Genomic DNA, 22,695 nt, shown 5'->3' with positions numbered 1-22,695 from the left:
TGTTGTGATATTAGCACAAAGAGTTAACACCTAACTTGTGAAAATAGTACCAAAGCGAATAAAAAAAAGTGTAACATTCTAAACTTTAAATGCAATTGTCACAACTATTATAGGGCACATCACAACTCTATTAAATGTCTGGAAAATGTTTCACCCAAAACATTTAATTCATGTTTCAAAACAGTTTTTGTGTGTTAGTAATTTGGTGAATACCCCCCCCCCCCCCCCGCCCCCAAAATGTTTGTCGTCATGTGAGCACATAATGATAAAAATGTTTTATTACATTGGCAGTAAACCATGGAAATGTTTGCTATATACAAATTGTATTAATTTATTTAATAGTTTATTTAAAAGGGACTAGACAACCCATGACTGCTCCAGATTCGAGCTAAATTTCATCTGTCCCTGGGCAGGGAGAAAAGAACATAGGATCACATGGCATAGTTAAAACGATAAATAATACGTAAAAACACCTTAAGCATACATTACAGTTAATAACAATTACACAAACTTACACCGTCAATAAGGAAAAAATAAAATCAATCAATAAATATTTTTTTTTCAACTTGGATAAAAGCGTCTGCAAAAATGAATAGGCCTAAATGTAGCCCAAAAAAGTAAAACAAATATACAAAGAAAATGAGTGCATGATAAGCATGGCTTTGCACATGTAGGCCTACGTATTGCAATGAAGTACCACGTTTCAGCATTGTCAGCGGATAACTTATATTCATTGTCATTTGGAAATGTTCTAAAAGGGACACGCCCGGACTGACGTCAGCGTGTTTGACTAAACATCTGGATTCGTCACGGTGATCCAATCACACCCCGCAGCGATGGTCCGGGACGGAAACTAGCTGTCGGGCCACGGAGTGTGTCGTTTACGGGCCAGGTTCTGGGCTGCGCCAGCTGCATTCGCCCTCCCCGAAAAGCTACGTCAAAGTATCCGGACGCTTTGTGCCCCGTCCAATCAGCGTACGAGATAGATTTGAAAAACGGCGCAGTCGGCCAATCAGAAACCCAGGCGCTGACGTAGGGGCGGGAAGAGAGGCGTGGCTCTGAAATCTAGGGTGTCGCCGTGGTGGCTCCATTCGAAGGCGACGGCGGTTGGTCGGTCGTCTATGTGTTTGTCCTCTTCTAAACTTCACAAACGGACCCGGTAAGGACTGTCGTTACGGAACCGGCTGTCAAACGAGATCTACGCGGTTCGGCATCGCTGGGATGAAGCGGAATAGCTTTCATTTAAATCAGATCGCTGGTGTAGTTTGAAGAAAGAAAGTCGGGCGGAGGAGCCATTTTGTCCCGACAGTGTGTGAGAGAAAGAAATACTGAGACATTAAAAACACCAAACACCACGCTTTGAGAGGAAACACGCATCTTAAATATATCCTTAGGAATATAAAAAGAGTCTACAGAGGAAATCAACGCAATTCAGCTGCGAAGAGACTGTCCGGTGTGTGTTTTCGGATAACAGACACACACTTTCCATTTAACACACACTTAGTCTCTATTCGCTTCTCATCAGTGTGTGTTTATAATAGCTCAGATGGCGAAGAAGACATATGATCTGCTCTTTAAACTGCTTTTGATTGGTGATTCTGGGGTGGGAAAGACCTGCGTGCTGTTCCGATTCTCTGATGACGCCTTCAACACCACCTTTATCTCCACTATAGGTGAGACACACACACACGAATCTACCCGGTCTAAGGGTTTTAGTCATTGTTTTAGGTGAGATATGCGGTTAGATGTGTGTATACATGGTGACTAGGCCTTGATTCTGGGCTTCAGCATGCTAACCGGCTAACTGATTCATATCAGCTAAGTGAATCACCTCAGTTGATTCAGAATCATGTTGTAGAGTTGTGAAGCTTGTTGTGGTTGTCTATTAAACGCCGTCCTGTCTGTTTGGATCAATGTTATTGTTATTGTTGAGGTTATTTGGCTAAAGTTCGCGCCACCATGCGAGTTGACTGACAAATAGCAATTTGATGCCAGATGATTTAAATTAATGGTTTTTCGATGATCGACTTATGAATATGTATATATGTAGTATATCTCTGTATATGTAGCATACTTATTATTTCGTCCAGATGAGATCTATACATCGTGAATTGCTTAGGTTAAATGTTAAATGTTCAAGCGGCCTGTTACATGCAGTAACCCCAAAAATCCATCACTCCTAAGTGTTAAACCATGTTAACATAATAGTACAAAACACATTTACTGTGCCACTAGTGCGTTTAACCTGTCAGTTTGTTGAAATAATCGATCATAAGTTATAAAAAAAAAGAACCATAAACAGTTCAGTAATGTGGCGTCATCTGCTGCTCTACTGCGCATGCGCATTTATGCCAATAGAGTGGTTGCCTAACTGTGTTCTCTGCTAAATCTGTCATTTCATTATGATATCATGGGAAAGGCACATTTGAGATGGGTTTTTGCTAGTCTCTGTGTATGTTTACTTTAGTTTTTGGGTTATGGCCATGTGTGAGAGTTGCAATCTTAAAACCCTTTCATAAAAAAAGTATTTTAAAACTCCCATTGTACCACTGTGAATAATTATTGTTATGCCAGGGTTTTTCCAAGGTATCTTTCAAGTGGACTGTGATACCGTGGTACTTTCTGTAAGCATCCTAAAAGGGCCACATTCAATTTGATCAGTTGTATTGAGTGTAAAGTCGTTTTCTTGCTTTCCTGCTTACTTGACCTTTTTTTTAGCTGTCAAATCCATCATCTGTCACCTGTCAATCATCATTTAACATGTAAATGCCAGATGGAAAGCTTGTCTTGATTGATTTGGATGCCATTGTTGCAATATAACAGACTTCCTTATCCTCACTCTTCCTCTGTTCATATCCCTGGAAGGTAAATGCAAAAATGAGAGTTAAAGTTGAAATGAGAAGCAGGCCGTACCTGTTAGATCACAGGAACTACATGAGAATGTCATACGGCAGATGCTCTTGAACTCAGTTTACGGACAGCAGGGTCATTTCTCTGGGGGTAACAGGAGATCTCAGTGTCGCACCAGTTCACGGGGCAAATTTAGACACAGCCGGCCCTGTCCGTTTATCTTAAAGAACTGATACTAGATGCTCTCGCACTGACATTTTGTCTGATTTTGAAGAAGAAATATCCTGCAATTGTAGAGTTTTGGCTGAAGAAAAGCTTAGATCTTGTAACTAGTGCTGCCACTAACGACTAATTTTCTAACGACTAATCTTTCGACTAATTTTTCGATTAGTCGACTAATCTAAACGACTAATTAAAAAAAAATCAAGTGTTTATTTCGTTGTGTCCATTTTATTTTGAACTCAACTGAAGGGCCAAAACATAAAATCAGGGCTCAACATAAAAAAAAATCTCCACTGGCCCCTAGGGCCAGTAGATCAGAGTTTTGCTGGCCCCTTCTATATTTTTACTGGCCCTGAAAGAAATATAAGGAAAAGCCCTTTTCCATTAAACTGTATTTATTGTATACATTAGGATTAATTTTTCTTGTCCCCTCACAATGACAGTAAACTAATTATTACATTACATGAGTGATGAGTAACGTTACATAGGCCTATTTTCACTTCAAAATGGTGAAATTAAACAAAAGTATATTAGTTTGCCTGATTATTTTTGTCATTCGTTTAACATTTATGACCTAAAAAAGCTATAAAAAAAAAAAAAATGAAGAACAAAACAATGTTGAAATTGAAGGATGGGAAACAAATATAGGGAATGTAATGTAGGCTATGCAATAGGCTATATTATGTGCAAAAAGGTGGTTCAAATCACATTACATTCTAAAATTGTAACGTTACAATCTAAAAACTTTGTTTTTAAAATGACTAAAGGCTAAACTAAAAATTTAAATAAAAACAAAAGCAAACACTAATTATTTTTAGCCTGCATTTGATTACCCCATTATAATGGTCATTGGTCACTTTCATAAAAATATACTTGTAGGTTTAAAATTCCACATATGGCACATTTATTGTCTCCAACAACAAATATTTTAGCAACATGTATATTTTAGTCAGAATTATTGCGCTACTCTTCTATTGTGCTCGTCTGTTAGAGGCGCGCGTGCTCGCGGCGGCGCTCATTAACGGAAGCTTGAATTTTAGCGGAGATTCACTTGCAGAAGCTCGTCCTCCCCTGACAGTGAAATGGACATATTTGTTTGACTTTCTAACATTTACAGATGGAGAATATACCCGTGAAATGTAAGTTAAGCACTGAGGAAAGCACCACACGTCAAACGCATTAAACAGCGCCAGTATTTATCTGTCAGTCAGCAACAGTAAGTTATCTGTCAGAGCATCTGACAGGGCTGCTTTAAACTTGTTAACTATATCTTACTAGTTATTTTGAAGCGCTTAATACTAGCTTGTGTCATGTTTAGGACAATTGTAGGCTACTATGTTCTTTCACTGCAGGAGCTCACACTGCTTCCTCCGCTATATTTTTCATTTGTGCTCGTATCAAACTAGCCTACTGTATCGATATAAACGGTATTGCCTCATTCCATATCGTTTAAAAAAAATCGATATATTGTACAAACTCGATATATGGCCTACTGCCCAGCCCTACTAGGAATGTCCTCTTTCTTGTATAAGCCTCGTAGTTCTTTGACATTTTAACACGTTATAAATAACCTGAAGTAACATTGACACTCTTCGCGCCACTGTGCATCATGACGTTTGCTGTTTGTTTTGCTGATGGCCATTCACTGGCCCGCGCGGGCCAGTGACTGGCCAATCAACTAGCCCGACATACTCTTTTACTGGCCCCGGGCCATCGGGCCATCGGGCCATTGCTTATGTCGAGCCCTGATAAAATGTCACCTGTTCAAAAACATTATGTATTAACAATCTAAGCATTAAGTATCTGCATTTCCATTAGGCTATACCATATTAGTCAGAGTCCTAATCTAATCCTCTAATAACAAACATGTATGTATTACTTAAATTAGCTCTTTGTTCTGCCTTAAAAAAAATGTACAGTAAGCTAATAATGATTAATTTATGTACATTTCTGAAAAGCATAACTGATAACATCACTCTGAATAGTAAAGTAGATGCAATGCATTTTCTGTGAAAAGCGCTATACAAATAAATTGGAATTGAATTGAAAGAGTCTGGACTAGCCCACTATGAGTCGCGCTGAAAGCAGGCAGGCACGCACGCAGTTATGTAGCTCGCGTTTACACTTGGCGGGCCCGTGCCGCGGTTCGCGTGAATGTGAAAGCAACACGGACTCGGGAGCGCTTGTTCAGTAAGTTAAGTAACCTGCCCATGCGTTTTAGCTGATTATGATGCATTTAGTTAAATAAAACACATGTAAGGGATGATAGTGTTGATGATTTACCTTGGATACGCGAGAGTTGAGTCTGCAATCAGGGCAACACATTTGGAAATCCACTGTCTCCTCAAAAGAGTCCGTTTGAAAAACACAATATATTGACCCGCGTTCTGTTTTCTATCATGCGCCGTGCACGTTTGCGATGGCGATGCACGCAAACGTACAGGATTCGATAGAATTGAGTGTGAAACCAGACCAACGCTGCGGAGGGCGCCGGGAACAATCGCGCTCGGACTCGGACCGCAGCAAACGAGCCCACTGTGAAAGTTCCGTCACCTGCCTCCGCAATTTTTCATATCAAAGCAGTGAAGGCGGGCGGGAACATGAAGGAAAATGATAGCAGATAAACCAGCAGGGCGCACAGACTGGTGTGTGGAGGTGAATTACAGTGAGCCGTTTGTGACGGGAGACCAAAAATAAATAGCGGTCAATAGTAAAACGACACGTCGACTAAAAAAATTGCCGTCGACTAATTTGCATGGGCGATTACGTAGACTAAGTCGACTAATCGCGGCAGCACTACTTGTAACTGTTAGATGTTACTAGGGGTGGGAATCTCTAGGCACCTCACGATTCGATTCGATTACGATTCAGAGGGCTGCGATTCGATGCTAAATCGATTATCAGAATCTTTTTTTTGTGTGTGTGTGACTATAAATACTTTGCTTTAAAAGTACAAAGTAATGACCCATAAAGAATTAACGTACAATATATTTTATTAACATTGCAAAGAACCAACAGGAAAATACATGTGTGTCTGAACTAGCAGCAGCATATTTGTAGTAAATTAATAATATAACAACGACCGGTAACGTTACAGCCGAGTGTTTTTCCTCCTCTGGCTGGAAACGTGTCATTTGTCTTCATTTGTCTTGTTTCCGAAATATTTTAGTTTTACTCTACAAAGCTTACAACTAGTGTGGCTCTTGTCCAGCTCCTTTCCCCCTTCAACTTCAGAAGCCAAAATATTTCCACACGTCAGCTTTTAACGAGGAGGGTGTTTGGATTTGGCGCTCAGCCATCGCGTCCGCGTCTGTTATGTGCACGCCACAGACGGTCCGGCCACTGCACTTCCGCGCTTCAGAGTTCCGTCTTTCGCGTTCCGTCAATATTACGTTATTATAAATATATATCTAAAAATTTTTTTTTTTTTTGAAAATCGATTTTTGACAATTGTGAATCGATTCAGAATCGTCCACGTCCGCATCGCGATGCATCTAAGAATCGATTTTTTCCCCCACCCCTAGATGTTACTCACCTCAAGCTTTGTCAACATGAAATCAAAATTGAATTAAAGCATTTTAATTACAGTTTTCATATTCTCTGTTGTAGTTATTATAATTTTTGTTTATTATTATAATTCAATTATATTTAGGTCACTCTATTTTCTTTATATAATATTTTTGGAGAGTATTTGTTATATATGGTCTTGTTTTCACCTGGTATTAAGATGCGTTTTGGTCGATTGGATCACAAGTGGACGACACTAAATACAGGTGTAAACAGGGTCTAAAACGTTTTGAGCTTGTCCACTTTCGACCACTTCCAGAGGTAGTTGAAAACACATTTGCCCGGATTGCTTTCGTAGTGTAAACGCGCGTGTGATCGAATGTGTTCAAACAGCCACAAAAGACCGTCTGCTCTCCGTCTACTGACCTAATGTGTAAACATTACGGGAATCGTTCTAGCAGACGGGATTCGGCTGGAGACCCAAGTTTGGTTTGAAGATGAAAAACGTACCAAGCTCAATGTTCTCTCACCACTCCTGATTTCTAACACACACACGCTCACAGCGTTCGGCTGGTCTTGTGGCTGTCAGAGCAGAAACTAAAGCTGATGCTCTCGATGTTTTCTCCGGTCGTGTTCATATGTAAATTGAGTGAGCTTATTTTCTCCATTAGATTGAAAGATCTGAAAAAGCCCATACATTTACCAGCCCATAGAGCCTCTCCTCGAAGAAATCAGGACAGAAGTGATTGAAAGTGGACAAGAGACGGATTAAAACACCAGGTGTAAATGGGAACGTGTCTCCCTCGTCTACTTGTGATTCAATCGACCAAAACGCATCTTAATACAAGGAGTAAACAGGGCCTATATTTGCTTGGTTTTTGATAATGTTTAAGTGTTCCAGTATGTTGGCCTGTAACGAATTAGAACCAATTTATGTGATGCACGTTCAAGCTTGTTCCTAAAAAGAAAAGGATAAAAAAAATTAAGTTTAAAAAACGAAATCCAAATTGGCTTGGTTTAATGGTTTGCTTATATAATACACGTTTTCTGGTTCTTCCAGGCGATTGTGAGGGATTCATTGGCGCTTGTTATACTAATTCCAAAGAAAAAGTCTTTGATCTGAAATGTAGCTCATAACTTGTGCTTCCTCTGAAATGACTTTACATTTTGGTTGACATCACATGGGCCATTCAGTACTGGTTAATGTAAAACCGTTTAATCTGTGGAACAATCTGCTTGTTTTTTGTGACGCTTAACTCTAATATAGAAGTTGAATAAAGTTACTGTCTTTGATTGTTTTGGACTTCTAAAATAACCTGGATATGATAATGATTAGGTTTGAAAACAAATATTGACCTGGTTTCAGGAAGGGCAAGGGCGTGTGTGTGACCTTTTACAATGGTGTTTTTATCTCTTTACTGTGAGTCACATGACTGCTCACGGTGTGTCAGGTGCACATCAAACCTGTGGCTTCCTGTTGCCATCAGCAAGTGTGTGTGATCAGGTGGCAGATGTAAACCGTCGGCACAAGGGTGATGTTCTGAAATGCCAGGAAACTGTGGTTGAAGTGATCAGATCAGTGAGAATCCAGATTGACACTTATATTTCTCTTCTAATCTTTCTTTCTGTTTTCTCTCATGCTTCTTTTGGTTGCTTTTATAAAATCCCTATTTACTTTTTCTTAGATGTATGTTTCTGGTATTATTCTCCCCACTAAATATATAGTTTTTTCAATCTATTGCAAACTTGCTCCACCTCTGCAACTAGGCTATTTTATTTTATAGCTGATGTCACCAAGGTCACTTAAAGGGATAGTTCACCCAATAATGAAAACTCTGTCATAATTTACTCTCTCATGTCGTTCCAAACCCTTAAGACTTTCGTTGATCTTCAGAACACAAATTAAGATATTTTAATGAAATCTGAGAGCTTTCTGTCCCTCCATTGACAGCTACACAACTAAAAAGTTAACAAAGAGATTGGAAAACGAATCCATATTAATTGAGCCGTTTAGTCCAAATTTCCTGAAGAGACTTGATCGCTTTATGAACAGATTTAATTAAAGCGTTTTTTTTATTTTTGGGTGAACTGACCCTTTTAAGTTTTGACCAATGACAGATTTGTTTCAGAAAGGTAGTCCTTTCATTCCTGATGGATAAACTAAAGTCTAACCTCGCATATTTTCCCTTTTTAAATATCCCGTCACTTAATAATATGGGTTATGAATGTCATTTCATGTTGACTTTAAGTCCATCTCTCTCTCTCTTTCTGTTGTAGTTCAGGGCCTTAAAATACTCGCCGGAAACTCCCTGCAGTCCCAAGAGAAAGATCACCTTACACGCTCACACACAAACACAAATCTTAACCATATTATTTGCACTATTAAACTCATGATTTATTATCTTATAAACTTCGAAATGCATAAAAAGTGAGCTTTTTCTCACTTTTCCCCTTTCTGACTGGGAGTAGTGCATTCTTTTTCTTTGATTGACAGGATCTTGGCTCAGTTGGGCGGAGCTTCAGTCTTGACCCCTGAGGGGCCCCGCAGCTGCAGAGGCTCATGGGAAGGGGTCTGATTGGCTGCCTGTCAGGAACCCTTCCATGTCCTTTGTGTTCAGAACTCGTATAACCCAAGTTTTAAACCAGCCTCACGTTTGGTGCTGTACTAGCCAGTATAAACCAGACTTCTCAAAAAGTTTACTCATCCTTACGTCAATTTAAACCTGTGCATTATTTTCCTTTGATGTAGGGCAAAATAATATCTTTTTTTTTTGTCAACTACGTTTACAGTACTTTTTTTTGTCATTTTTAAAGCTCCTAGTCCTCATTCACTTGTAATAGAATAGCGAAACATCTTATCTTGAGTTCCACAGAAGAAAAACTTGCAGGTTTTTAAAGATGTGGAGGTGAAGTAAATGATGGCAGAATTGTTACATTTTGTGGATGGTTCCTTTAAGGCCGTATGTAGCATTAGCGTGGCTCAAACTTTCTGCTCTTAAAGCTCGAAATACTAGACTGCTGTTTTTGAGTGAGTGTGACTTTGACATGTTTCCAGAGGTTAAACTATGAGTGTGTGTCCTGTTTATATATTCTCATGTTCATCAGCTGAGTTTTCGCTTTTTATTCTCTTTCTAACTCCGTTCTCTGTGGTGGTTTGTGTGTATTGTATGAGAGTGACTCAGTCTTTGGCTGCTCATTTGGGTATCATTTCATAAAGCAGCTCCCACCCATAGTGCAGCTGTGTGTGTGTGTGTGTGTGTGTGTGGTTTGAGTTCTGTTAAGGATTACTGCTAAATATGCTGGTCAGTCTTTCTGCATGTTAGAACTTGGGGTGTAACGGTACACACATTCGTACTGATTCTCTGTTACTGGTCTTTCGTTTCGGCATGCTTGTATATTGAATGAATGCAGTTATTTTAAACACTATGCGTGGAACTTCTGTGTGCAGAATCAGATATCGATATACTTTGATGTTGCAAACATATTTAAAAAACATGACGGAAACCAAGTGTGCAGCTGTGGGAAAAGTAGCCTACATGATCCACGTTGTTCCAAACATGACACGTACTTTATATTAAGCGCTTCAAAGTTACTCATAAGCATACTGTTTAAAACGGCATGCCCTCATATCAGATACGAATGCTGCTAGATGCATTTGAGACATGTTTTCATCAACACATAACTTGCATCTTACGGGTTTATGCTTGTGTAAATGTTAGAAAGATGTTCTTTTTTACAAAGAGCTGTTCCAAATATCCTGCTGTTCCAAAAACGTACCGAATTGTGACTTCAAAACCAAGGTATATCCCGAATCATCATTTCTGTGTACCCTTACACTCCTTGTTAGAACATTAAAACACTACAAATCCTGTTTAGACTATTTGGTAACAAAATGTTTAGTGCCTTTACAATGCAGTTGCTGAGGTGTTAGGTTGTTTTGTCATCATTCAAGTGATCGTTTGGATGCTATGCTATAGTGATTTATGTTGTTACTGTGCCGTTTCTAATGTGTTTTGAGTGGACTCGAGTGTTGTATGCCATTGCTGAGGTATTTTGAGTGACATAAGCCGCGTTTCCACCGCAGGAACTTTACCCAGGAACTAGGAACTTTGGCCTGGTACTCGGTGTGTTTACACCGCAGGAACCAGGGTCTAAATGAAGTTCCGGGTAGATATTTCCCCCTCCGAAAGTCCCTGCTCGCGAGGTAGTACTTTTTCAAAGTTCAGGAACTTTCGCGGGTGGGGCTTGTGCGCTGAACATGCTGATTGGTTGTGTTCACGCCGCATTATGATTGGATAACTCCGCGCAGCATTTTATTTTAACCGGAATTTTTAGAATCTATTGCAGTTCGTGGCTTCATGCAGTAATGAAGTTCCATGCAGTAAAAGTTGTCTGTCTGCAAATATGGAATTTAATAAAAATAAAAAAGGCAGCTGGACCGACGACGAGATTCAGGCTTTATTAAGCGTATTTGCGGAAGAGAAATTTTCTGCGCGTTCGTCCCAGCCTTCTCACGGTCAATGTCCGCAATAGCTGATAACATACGCTGTCTAATTTTAGATCTAACGTTAGCATTACGAGCTTTCTGAACACGCTTTAGTATCAGTGCTCGTCTCTTTTCTGCCGTTTTGTTAATTACCTGGTTAGTAAACCAATACATCTCAAACAACTGCAGCACAGTGTGAATCTCTTCCATATTTATTATAAATGTGGCGCTCAAAACTGATTACTGTCCTTTACAGTCTACTGTCCGTCACAAGCAAGCAATGAGCAGTCGCGCGCAGTTTACCCGGTACCTTAGACCGCGATGTAAACGCAGAAAGCTACCGGTCTGGGGCAAAAAAAGTTCCTGGGAAAAAAGTTCCTGGGACAAATTGTTCCGGGCAATTGCGGTGGAAACGCGGCTTTAGGTTAGAGATACCCTGGTCGACTGGTCATGAATCAGAACCGGGTGGTTTTTGCTCCAAACACACGATTGGCTACTTGCCGTTTCTTTTGTTTTATATTGGCCGGTCTGGTCTTAGTTCCGGATGTGCACTCAAACTGCTTTACAATGATTTCCTAAACTGTCATTTGTGTGTAAATGTAACAGAGTCTGTAAACACTGGCTAGACGGGACACGCTAAAGATGGATTCAAAGAAGAGAGGAGAGCACAGATCCATCAGCAGGGAACTATTTGTGATGCTTAAAATATTAGAAGAAAAATATAAATTGAATTGGTGGTTGAATTGGAAGGGAACTGACTCACTGTCTTCAGAAAAGTTTCGATGGCATTTTCGTTTCCTCTTACCTCTATAATGCCTATTAAAGTAGTGTCTATAAGCTGCTTTGGCACAGCAATAACCAAGGAAATGCTATATCGCAAACATAATGCTATTCCATTTGTGTTACAGGCCAAACATGCCATCGGAGAAGTGCTAATTAAATGTCTGTTTTCATCACTGATTTCGGCCCTCCAAAACCATTTCAGCCCAGAACCGAAAATAGCTGTTTCGGCTGATAATTTCCAATGGTTACCAGTATTTTTTAATGCCAGTTTGGCCTATAATAGAGCAAATAAATTTGCTCAAACAAAGAAAAAGACAAAACGGCAACCGGTGCGTCCCCTAATTTAGGATGTTACTATATGCTATGGTTTTTTGATTGGATTAGTTCATTAGTTTGCCATTTCTAAAGTGTCTTGAGTGGATTAGGTTGTTGCTATGCAGTTGCTGAGGAGGGTTGTTACAATGCGGTTGCTAAAGTGTTTTGAGTGATTTAGATTGTTACTATGCCATTACTCTAAGGTGTTTTAGGTGATTTTAGGTCGTTGCTAAGTTTTTTTTGCACGTTGCTTAAGGTTGCCAGGGTATTGTGGGAGTTGCTTACTAATCCAAGTTTCTCTGCAAACATCAGTTTTTGTGTGTGTGGCAAGGACAAAGTAGCTACCAGCGATCTGTTCAGGTCATTTTCCAGTGTGAATTTTTGTCTGAATGCTTTTACTGTGCAATTGGGCCATTAAACTCTCTCAGCAGTTTCACAGATGAACCTTTCCATTCTGTCTGCCTGCCCGTGTTAGTCCGTGCTAGTCTCAACAACACACGCTGCTAGTGTTCTCTCTGAACGGTAGAGATCTCTCTCTACTCTAAATCATCGACAGTGATGCTACTTTGAGCTGCTTAAACCTCATGGTTTATATCTTTACTTTTAAATTAAGGAACATGCCCAATCGATATTGCTTAGATAGTGTAGCGGTTTCTTGAAGCTTTTCTGTGTCACACTGAGTGCTCAGTCTTGTTTCTCATTTGAAAAAGCTTCTCCCACGCTAAAGCCCTTAGAGGCAAATTTTCACAAGTCCTGATTTTTGATGATTTTACAACAAATGAATGTATGCCATTGCCTACACATCCCACACTTTTACACTGAATGATGAAAATTCAGTATTGGAGCCTTTTAGTGCAAAATATTATCTATGCATTAGGGCTGCCCCCGACTAGATGTTTCTAGTCAAGTATTAGTCGCTCATTTAAGCCATTATTAGTCGACTAATCGTACATTTATATTAATTTAATTACTTAAATATACAGGGGGGAATACTAAACCATAAACAGCCCTATAGGCCTAATATATAGCCTATTCTGCGCTCGAGCACACTCATAAAGCTTGCAGAAAAGCACCGGCAAAAGTAATGATTATGAATGTTGAAAAAAATCGCAAGGAGAGATTTTAATTATTTATTAATAAATTACTGTTTTCTGAGTCTGTATCGGCTGCAAAGATGAAGTTGACTATGCTGACCTGCCATCTCCTCACATTATAGTGAACGCGAGAGAAATGCACGTTTCATACGGATTAGGGATGTCCCGATACCACTTTTTCACTTCCGATACCGATACCGATGCCGCAGCTTTGGCTTTTGCCGATACCGATATTAATCCGATATTTTTATTTTATTCTTAAACTAATAAAAAATATAGCAATTTTCTCAATTAGCCACCTAAAATATACCTCCTAATAGTCCACAACAACAGTTGATTATGAAAGATTGCCACCCTTTATTCAAACACTACAAAAAAATAAAGAAATATATAAATGAAAGAAAATACAGGTACTTCAGTACTTAGCTAGCTACCAACAGGCTTAAAGTTAAAACAATTTAAACAGCAGCATTCTACATTGTAAATACCAGTACAGTGTTTGTTTTTTAAATCAAGTCGAATTTCTATAACTGTGTGTTAAACTGATTATCACTCTTGTGTGTGTTAAACACAATCTACTTAATACAGACAGCTTCATTATAAAGATAAACAACAAATCCCCAAAATATATGATCATAATCTATGACAAAAATGCTATTATAAACTAGATTAGTGGATAATACACATTGCTCTTTTTATTGTTGTAAAATACATTCATGAAAAACAAGATAACAAAAATGAAAAAGATAATTATTTTAGATATAGCTAAATCTGCTATAAAATTGAGACATGTTTTAAGTGTATTGCACAGCTATTTAATGAGGCAGCAAAATTAATAATTATTAATGTTAATAAGCTTTAATTGCGTCACTGCATTATGATATGAAAGGCTCCAATACAGTGCGGCACAAAGCGCTTATGCGCATCCCGAGCGGAGAATGATGCGCTTGAAGCCACGTGGAGTTACAGCACGCAGCGCGTCGAGTCCGCTTTGAAAAGTTCAAAGCACAACGGAGATACATATTGATGGACAGTGTATTATACAGTATCTATCTATGCAATCGTTTATTGAGCCTTTTCTTTTAACAGTTTTAAATTTCAGTTACTGTGCGCGTGAAGAACAATTATAGTGCTCTGACTCTAGTGTTGTGATCAAACCGACAGCGTCCGACACCCAGTAGAGAGTAACACGATTGAGTTACAGCAATAAAGTCCAGCAAGATAAAGTTGTTTTATGCGAAAACATAGACCTTTATCTTACAGATCAAGTATAATAGTATTAACATTGAATCATCTTGAAGATAGTTTCATCTAGGGTTGCCAACTTTCTGAAATGGAAATAAGGAACGGGGGGGGGGGGGGGGGGGGGGATTCATACATTTTATATCATATTATAATGCAACTTATTAGGCCTATATATTTATAGAATAGCAAAGTAGGCTTAATCAATATACAGGACTTAACCACATATATAAAGGCTATCATGATCATTTTGCCACAAATGAACCATGTATTTGTTTAGATTATAATACGTTTTATTTTTAACTTAAACAAATACAACATATAACATTCGAAACTCATCGGCTTAGACTGCATTTGAAGAAAAATAAACACAACAGTTTTCTGTATCCTTGTGCGAACTTATTCAATAGAATTAGACTTCTAGAATGTGCTTTTCGGTGCAAAAAATTTTTAAAAATTTTTTGGGGAAGTTTTTCTTATCATAGCCTACAAATGTCTTCGGAAACACATTTTACTTGATTTACTGAAGCCTGTAAAATGCATTTGCAGCTGCACAGCTTGCACATTGAGCGTCTGGCTCGCTCAGGCTGCGCTGCGGCAACTGCACATCCAATGGCGTGGGCGCCTCTGACGTGCGACCAATGAGACAACTCTACGTCATTACACGTCAGAGCCCGTCAAGGTGGCGCCAAGTCCCCGAATTTGCATGCAGCGGGTCTTCGTTCATTCATCATAGTCTGTCTGACATATATATTAGAAGCTATGCGTCTGTCATGGATTTGCACTGAATTGATTCTCAAAAATACGGAACAAAGTGCGTTCCGTATCAGTTCAATACGGAACAAGCCTTTTATGTGTCAAATACGGAACGATTCCGTATTATACGGAACGGTTGGCAACCCTAGTTTCATCATTGACTGTAACCGAACGCGACGCGCTGTTTGAATGCTGAATGGGGAATGACTGACAGCCGCGAGAGGGAAAAGTTTACGTGATCTTGAATTTAATGACTTAAATATTAATTTATATCTCACATAATGGCTTCAGAACACTTATAATAGAGTGCACGAAAACGTTATGGTACTTTAGAATGTTTTTGTGCCTTTTGTGGGGCTTAACAATAACACATAATAGTATATCGGATTTGGATCGGCCTCGTCTGATCGATGTCTGATCGATACCCGATCCCGCAAAAATGGCAGTATCGGAGCCGATACCGATCCTGAGTATCGGATCGGGACATCCCTAATACGGATTACATAATCGGTGCGTATTTGTTTATTATCAGGGCTCCAGAGTCCAGACTTAAATTTGAGAGTAGTAAAACCGGTGCCACTAAGTTCTACACATGGTGGCGCAAGCACCTGATTTGGTACCGCTAGTGGGATTTTTAAACACAAATTACTATTGTTTTGCATTAATAAGTATAGTTACTTACTAATAATATTACTTGTTTGTTTGTTGGAAATTTGACAGTAAAGCACTGAGCTTGAATTGAGATGCAGATAAAATGTACTTTTATTGAAAAAAGGATTGTGCAAAAACCTTGGCAACCTCCTTATAGGGGAAATTTTCATATCAAATTTAAACGTAAAATTTGATCATGCAGCGATATTATTAATAGAGGCGAATTGAAACGCTTTCTCACTGGATCGCCCTGCGCTGTTTTGTAACAGTGTCACATGCTCGAGATCGACCCACGAGTAAACCTGTTCTGACCTCACGCTGTGGTGTCTATTATTGCTCCATGCTCATAAACGCTCAAATGAGGAGCGTGGTTTCATTCCACTTTTTTTTTGTTTGACGTTTGTTTCATATACAACAGAAATGGCAGCTCTTATTAGTTGGGCAACGTGGTGTTGGCTCCAGTGCGATCTCTAAGAAAATGTAGTCGCACCGATAGGAAAAAAGGTCGCAAAATGCGGTCTGGAGTGTTTTCCGCCAACTGAGAGCCCGCAGTGTGGAAATACTATTGGGTAAATTGTAGGGGTGGGAATCTCTAGGCACCTCACGATTCCATTACGATTCAGAGGGCTGCGATTCGATGCTAAATAGATTATCTGAATCTTTGTGTGTGTGTGTGTGTGTGTGTGTGTGTGTGTGTGTGTGTGTGTGTGTGTGTGTGTGTGTGTGTGTGTGTGACTATAAATACTTTGCTTTAAAAGTACAAAGTAATGACCTATAAAGAATTAAAGTACAATATATTTTATTAACATTGCCAAGAACCAACAGGAAAATAAATGTGTACCTGAACTAGCTTGTAGTAAATTAATGTAGACCATGTATCATGTAGACCAAAACAAAAACAAACATTCCGACACGGAACACACATTTCAAAGTTGAATAACTGGCTGTAGCATTGCTTTATGGAGAAACAAGTGTGAACTTAGCATGTTTCCTAAATCTCTGAAAACATACTATGGTATTTTTGTGCTTTAGTACAGTCAAAAACATTACATACAGCACCTTTAATGTAGTCATTGTTGTAGATAAGGCAAACTTTCTAAACTGTTATTTGGAGTTAACAGTCATTTTAACTAAGCCATTTAAAGTGCTAAAGTTTGCAGTGATTATAGCAAATAACATTCTACTTGGAGAAAGTAGCGCCACCATTGGGATATGTGAAGAAGCTCTTGAGCTTCAGCCTCAACATTCTGGTCAAAATGCCTCCTAGAACATGCTGGTGGTTCAGGAGGAAAGCAAATCCCCCACAATCCACTGCAAACTCACATTCAGATCCGACTCCATTCTAATATGAAACGCCTAGGTGGATCCCAATCAATTTCCAATGAATAAAATTCAGTCCTGTCATACTACATTTTCTCATTGAATATTGTGTTTTACTCAAGATTACAGAAATAAAATGGGTTGTCAATGCAGTTTCTTTTAAGTGTCTTAAATTCCTCCTTCTGTTCTGTCTCTTTAGGAATCGATTTTAAGATCAAAACAGTTGAATTGCAAGGAAAGAAGATAAAGCTACAGATATGGTAAGTTCTTAGTGTGTGTTTGCATGGTTTCATATTCATAACACACATTATACAAATAGATAATGTTATGTAAATGCTTTAAGTTAATATTTAAATTTTGAATAACTGAAAACGATATAACATGTTCATAAACATGCACATATAACATACAATTCATGCTTCACATTTTTCTGGGAGAAAAAAAGTCTTAATGGTTTCTAAAAGTGAACAGCAGTGTTTTACTGTAGCATTACATAAAAAGCAATGTCACAAATCTGACAATTTAATTTTACATCAGTTTAAACTAACAAGGAATATTTAAATATCACCAATTCTTATCTCAATTTGGTAATATATAGTAATGTCAACTATATAATACCAACATCAACTATATATATTACATCAACTAGGCCTATATATTAGCAATTTTATATATTGTTCAGTTCTAGGTTATATGCAGGATACAAAATGAAAATTCATTCAAGGATGAAGAGACTTGCTAGCATGCAGTTCAGAGACTGGTCTACTGGAAAAATGTGGTTCTTCATCATGGTTTCATTTCGGTGGCTTGTGACCTGGAATGTGTTACCATTCTGTTACGACAGTAAAAGAAAAAAAAAATGTTGGGCTTCCTAGTAAAACGGTTAAAAGTGTCAGGTAGTGCAGCGATGTAGGCGTCACCATGACACAGTTTACTGCAGATATAAATGGCTAAAGCATCTAAATAATTCCATTGTTGCTGCACGTTTTGCGCATGAGCTGCACACACAAATCGCTACACTTTTATCGATTAAATTATTATCAACAATTAATTGATCATCGATTAATCATTAGCATCCCAAGTCTGTTCTTATGCTTAAATGTCCCTGCACTGTGTTTTCCATTTTGAATAAATTCTGTGAAATTTCTTTGAAAGACAAGAACATGTCACACATTGAACATATTGAAAGACAAGAACATCACACAAGCAGTATAGCGGACGGCAACCGTTGCTGAGGGGGAATTAGTTCCTGTGTGTTTTATGATCCATTCGATGCCTGGGCTGGACTGACGTGTTTGATTGTGTTTGTGCAGGGATACAGCGGGACAGGAACGGTTTCACACCATCACTACCTCTTACTACAGAGGGGCCATGGGAATCATGCTCGTGTATGACATCACCAACGCCAAGAGCTTCGAAAACATCAGCAAATGGCTCAGAAACATTGACGAGGTCAGTTTCCACACAACGTTACTGCAACCCTCTGACAACATCAGAGAAGGCACAGTCATTCAGGAAATGATGTTTCAATAGGATTGTGTGTTTGAGTGGAAAATGTTGAGAAATTTACTCGAGACCCAGATTTTAAGTTTGACATAAAATAGTCAACACAAATGTATTCGCAATGTGAACTGCAGTAGTTTTTGGTAATATTTTGAGATTTGAGTATTTTAATTTTAGTTTACATATCATTGAGCCAGGGTTATTGTTAAGTTATTAACATGACATGGCCTCAATAGGAAAATGTTGGCCAATAATTGACTGCACAAAACACATTCTGGTCAAGTTTTCTTTTACCTTGCATAGTTTTGTTTTTGATTTCAAATTTGGTTGTAAGTGCGTTCTTCTAGCTTTTAAAAGTTATTTTACTAGTCTGACTATGCATGATCAAATGGTTAGTTGCTATTTATTATTATAAATAGAACAGACCTGCGACCCAGTTTTGAGTTGAGAAACGCTGGTGTAGGACTTTTGAAGTTCCAGTCCGGTAAAAACACCAACTTAAAGATATGTAGCCGTGTAGTGAAACTGCTGACTTGTGATGATTCATGCAGAATTTCCCAACAATCAGCAATTTCAAGACAATTCATATAACGAGACTCCATTACGGATGTGGTTGTGTTGTGTTTGGTGGCGTGTTGTTCATATCAATAAGTCACTCGCACCACTGTTATAAAACGAAGTACCTCAGTACTGTTTTTTTCAAAGACTTCTGAAGCCACTTTAATTTCGACTGTCTGTCTAAATGTCACTATTTGTAAGGATAGTATAAGAATGGATCATCTCAGATGTGTGTATGTTTGTTGCAGCATGCTAACGAGGATGTGGAGAGGATGCTGCTAGGCAACAAGTGTGACATGGAGGACAAACGTATCGTACCAAAAGCCAAGGGGGAACAGGTGAGAGACTAAAGATGGGTCAGGATGGTCAATTTGTCCACTAGTTTTTGATTAACAAGGTTAAAGCAAAGCGTAAAAACACATGCATAACAATTACTGAAATTAAATGTATATTTTTTATTGACATAATATTAGAAGTGAATATGAAATAATAAATGATTTGAACTTGTTAAAAAATAAATCTGCAACTTCTTGATTCTGTAATTAATAGACCGAGTGTAAATTAATAAAGACGGAGAATGGGAACTCAGGTGCTGGCGTTCTCTGTGCTTTCAAAATAAAAGTCCCATTCATTAGCCAAACAGACAACTTTGTCAGCCGATGGCAAATATCAGCCTAGGCAATATGTCACTCGACCACCATTAACTGTTCTTGTGCTGATCCTTAGATCGCCAGAGAACACGGAATACGCTTCTTCGAGACAAGTGCAAAAGCCAACATCAACATCGAGAAGGCGTTCCTCACGTTAGCAGAAGACATTCTCAGAAAGGTGAGTTCTGGAATCGCTGACTGATATCACCATCGGTATGATTGAGCTTAATGCATTAAAGGGTTAGTTCACCCCAAAAATGAAAATTATCCCATAATTGACTCACTCTCAAGCTATTCTAAGTGTAGCTTGAGAGTGACACAATCTGAGTTATATAAAAAAATATTGTGGCTCTTCCCAGCTTTATAATGGGAGTGAATGTTTTGAAATTTTTTGAAGCCCAAAAAAAGGGCATCCATCCATCATAAGTAATCCATACTGCTCCAGTGGGTTAATAAAGGCCTTCTGAAGTCAAGCGATGCGTTTTTCTAAGAAATATATCCATATTTATAACTTCATAAACTATAATCACTGGCTTCTGGTACCGGCTGTACGTGAGTCTAGTTCCAGCGGGAGAGTGACCTCTGACCCGAAGCATGACGTAGGACTTTGGCGTAGCGTAATCTTAGGTGAGAGTAAACGCCTCTCGCGTTTCAAACAAATAGGACTGGGCAACAAACTCAAGCTCCTCAGTTAATTCTCGTTTTAGACTTCTAATCCCTGAGCGGTGTTTTGTTTCGCTCTATCCTCTGTGCTTCCGCGTTCATCACTACGTCGGGTCAGAGGTCACTCTTCTGCCGGAACTCGACTCGTGTACGGCCGTTACCGGAAGCCAATAATTATATAGTTATTATAATATAATTATATATTATTTTAATAAAGTTTTAAATATGGATATTTTTCTTACAAAAACGCATCGCTTCACTTCAGAAGGGCTTTATTAACCCACTGGAGTCGTATGGATTATTTTTATGATGGATGGATGTGCTTTTTTGGACTTCAAAATCTCAGTTACCATTCACTCCCATTATAAAGCCTATGGGTTGAGTGAGTAAATTCTGATATAATTTTCAGTTTTGGGTGAACTATCCCTTTAAGCAAAAACATTGCAATGCTAAAGAGCATCGATGTTGTTTCATTTGACTCATAAATTCACAGTTACAGCAGCTGACCTCTCTCGTGTATTCAGCTGGTGTTTACTCTTCTAGATACTATTATTTTAGAGCAGAAACGAGCCTGGATGTTCAGAATCATAATTCAACAAGATGAGCCACATCACCTCACTGAATAAATTGCATTGTGATTCCCTGAATCCAAATTGAATCACTAATTGAAGAGCCGGACTGCAACACTGACTCAACCAGTGGTGTGAGTTTGGTGCTGGAAACCAACCAAACAAAGCCCAAATGATCAAACCAAACGAGTTGGCGCCAAACCTCAAAGTGTGATGTTTACATGAGCAAAATCTTTTTTTTAAATCTATTTTGTGTTTTTTTTTGCAGACACCCGTAAAAGAGCCCAACAGTGAAAACGTGGACATCAGCACTGGAGGCGGAGTCACAGGATGGAAGACCAAGTGCTGCAGTTGAACAGACACAGTTACTCGCACACTTTACACAAACACGCACACACACACACACACTCTGTTCTTCTATATCCCTCTTTCTCTCTCTCTCTCTCTCTCTCTCTCTCTCTCTCTTTTCACTTATCCCTCATTTCTGTCTAACACTCTTCCGTTCTGTCCTTCTAATGGGATTCTCTGTAAAACACATCTCTAACGTTTCTCACACTCACGACTGCTTGCTGACATCATTTTATTTCTGAAAAAAAAGTAAAGAGAGTCATTTCATGTTTCTTCGTACTTATTTTAAAGATTAAAGAAAGAAAGAATGAAATGAATTTAAACGAAAAACAAACTCGCATTCACCACTACATAAAGAGCGTCAGTGGACCTGGAGACGCTGTCCGTCGGCACAGAGGAGCGGCGTAGCGTTCAGTATGACATCCTAGATGAAGACTTTTGTCCAGTGTTTTGGGGTTAGTGTTGTGTGTTAGTGTGAGAGATCTTCTCTAGATGTTTTTGTTTTGTTTGTTTGTTTTTTGATTTTATTTCTTTCGTCCGGTGCCTTAATGTAGAGCCTTAGAGCTCCCCCCCCCCCCCCCCCCCAAACACATTTAAGCTCACTTTTCTGTAATACACACACACACACACACACACATACTCCTCTCCTCTCTGCTTGACCTGCTAACTCAACCCCACACAACACACGCCCGAGTGGAACCATCTGGATTCAACCATTTTGCTCAGAAGAGAATGGCATTATACATTTTTTTGTTTTGTTTTTAAATTTAGTTTCTTTATTTTTCAGAATGACTTGTTTTATGAATCTCCTCAATGTATTTTTGTTTCGTTGTTTTTTTCCCCCCTCACTCAGTTACTCATTCTCTCCTGCATGCTGGTTTCTTTGGGTTTTTTGGGGTCTTTTGTAAGTTTTGCCATGTTTGTAATTCACAGGAAGTATCTCTTCTAGTCCAGATACGTGTCAGGGAGGGGAGCGTTCTCTTTGGAAATTCAAACGATTTTGCAGATCCATTAAAAACAAGCTTGTTTAAGTTACATGTTGGTCCCGTTTCTTCAAGCATGGAGGGTTTGTAATGGTGTGTGTGTGTGTTTGTTACTGTGAGATGCATAAGCATCTGAAAGACCACTGATTTAGTTTGTGAAGTTAAAATATATTTCAAAACATTGGTTCTTGAAGC

General features: G+C 38.8%; 1 protein-coding gene across 2 annotated transcripts; it reads left to right on the top strand.

The window, feature by feature from the left end:
• Positions 1–1,060: 1,060 nt before the first annotated feature.
• rab10 (RAB10, member RAS oncogene family) lies at positions 1,061–22,552 on the top strand. 2 transcript variants are annotated; one of them, XM_056269362.1, is made up of 7 exons: positions 1,061–1,453; positions 1,542–1,673; positions 17,426–17,486; positions 18,540–18,678; positions 19,536–19,625; positions 20,014–20,115; positions 21,438–22,552. In XM_056269362.1, exons 2-7 carry the CDS (start codon positions 1,547–1,549, stop codon positions 21,522–21,524), a joined length of 606 nt encoding a protein of 201 aa, XP_056125337.1. In that variant the 5' UTR covers positions 1,061–1,453; positions 1,542–1,546; the 3' UTR covers positions 21,525–22,552. The 2 variants fall into 2 exon arrangements, with proteins under 2 accessions (XP_056125337.1, XP_056125336.1); XM_056269361.1 differs by having other exon boundaries at positions 1,061–1,673.
• The last annotated feature ends 143 nt before the right edge of the window (positions 22,553–22,695 follow it).

This window comes from Rhinichthys klamathensis, unplaced genomic scaffold (genome assembly GCF_029890125.1).
Source record: "Rhinichthys klamathensis goyatoka isolate OS25496 unplaced genomic scaffold, OSU_Roscu_1.1 h1tg000281l_1, whole genome shotgun sequence".
NCBI classification, from domain to species: domain Eukaryota; kingdom Metazoa; phylum Chordata; class Actinopteri; order Cypriniformes; family Leuciscidae; genus Rhinichthys; species Rhinichthys klamathensis.
This window is presented reverse-complemented; position numbering and strand designations above follow the sequence as displayed.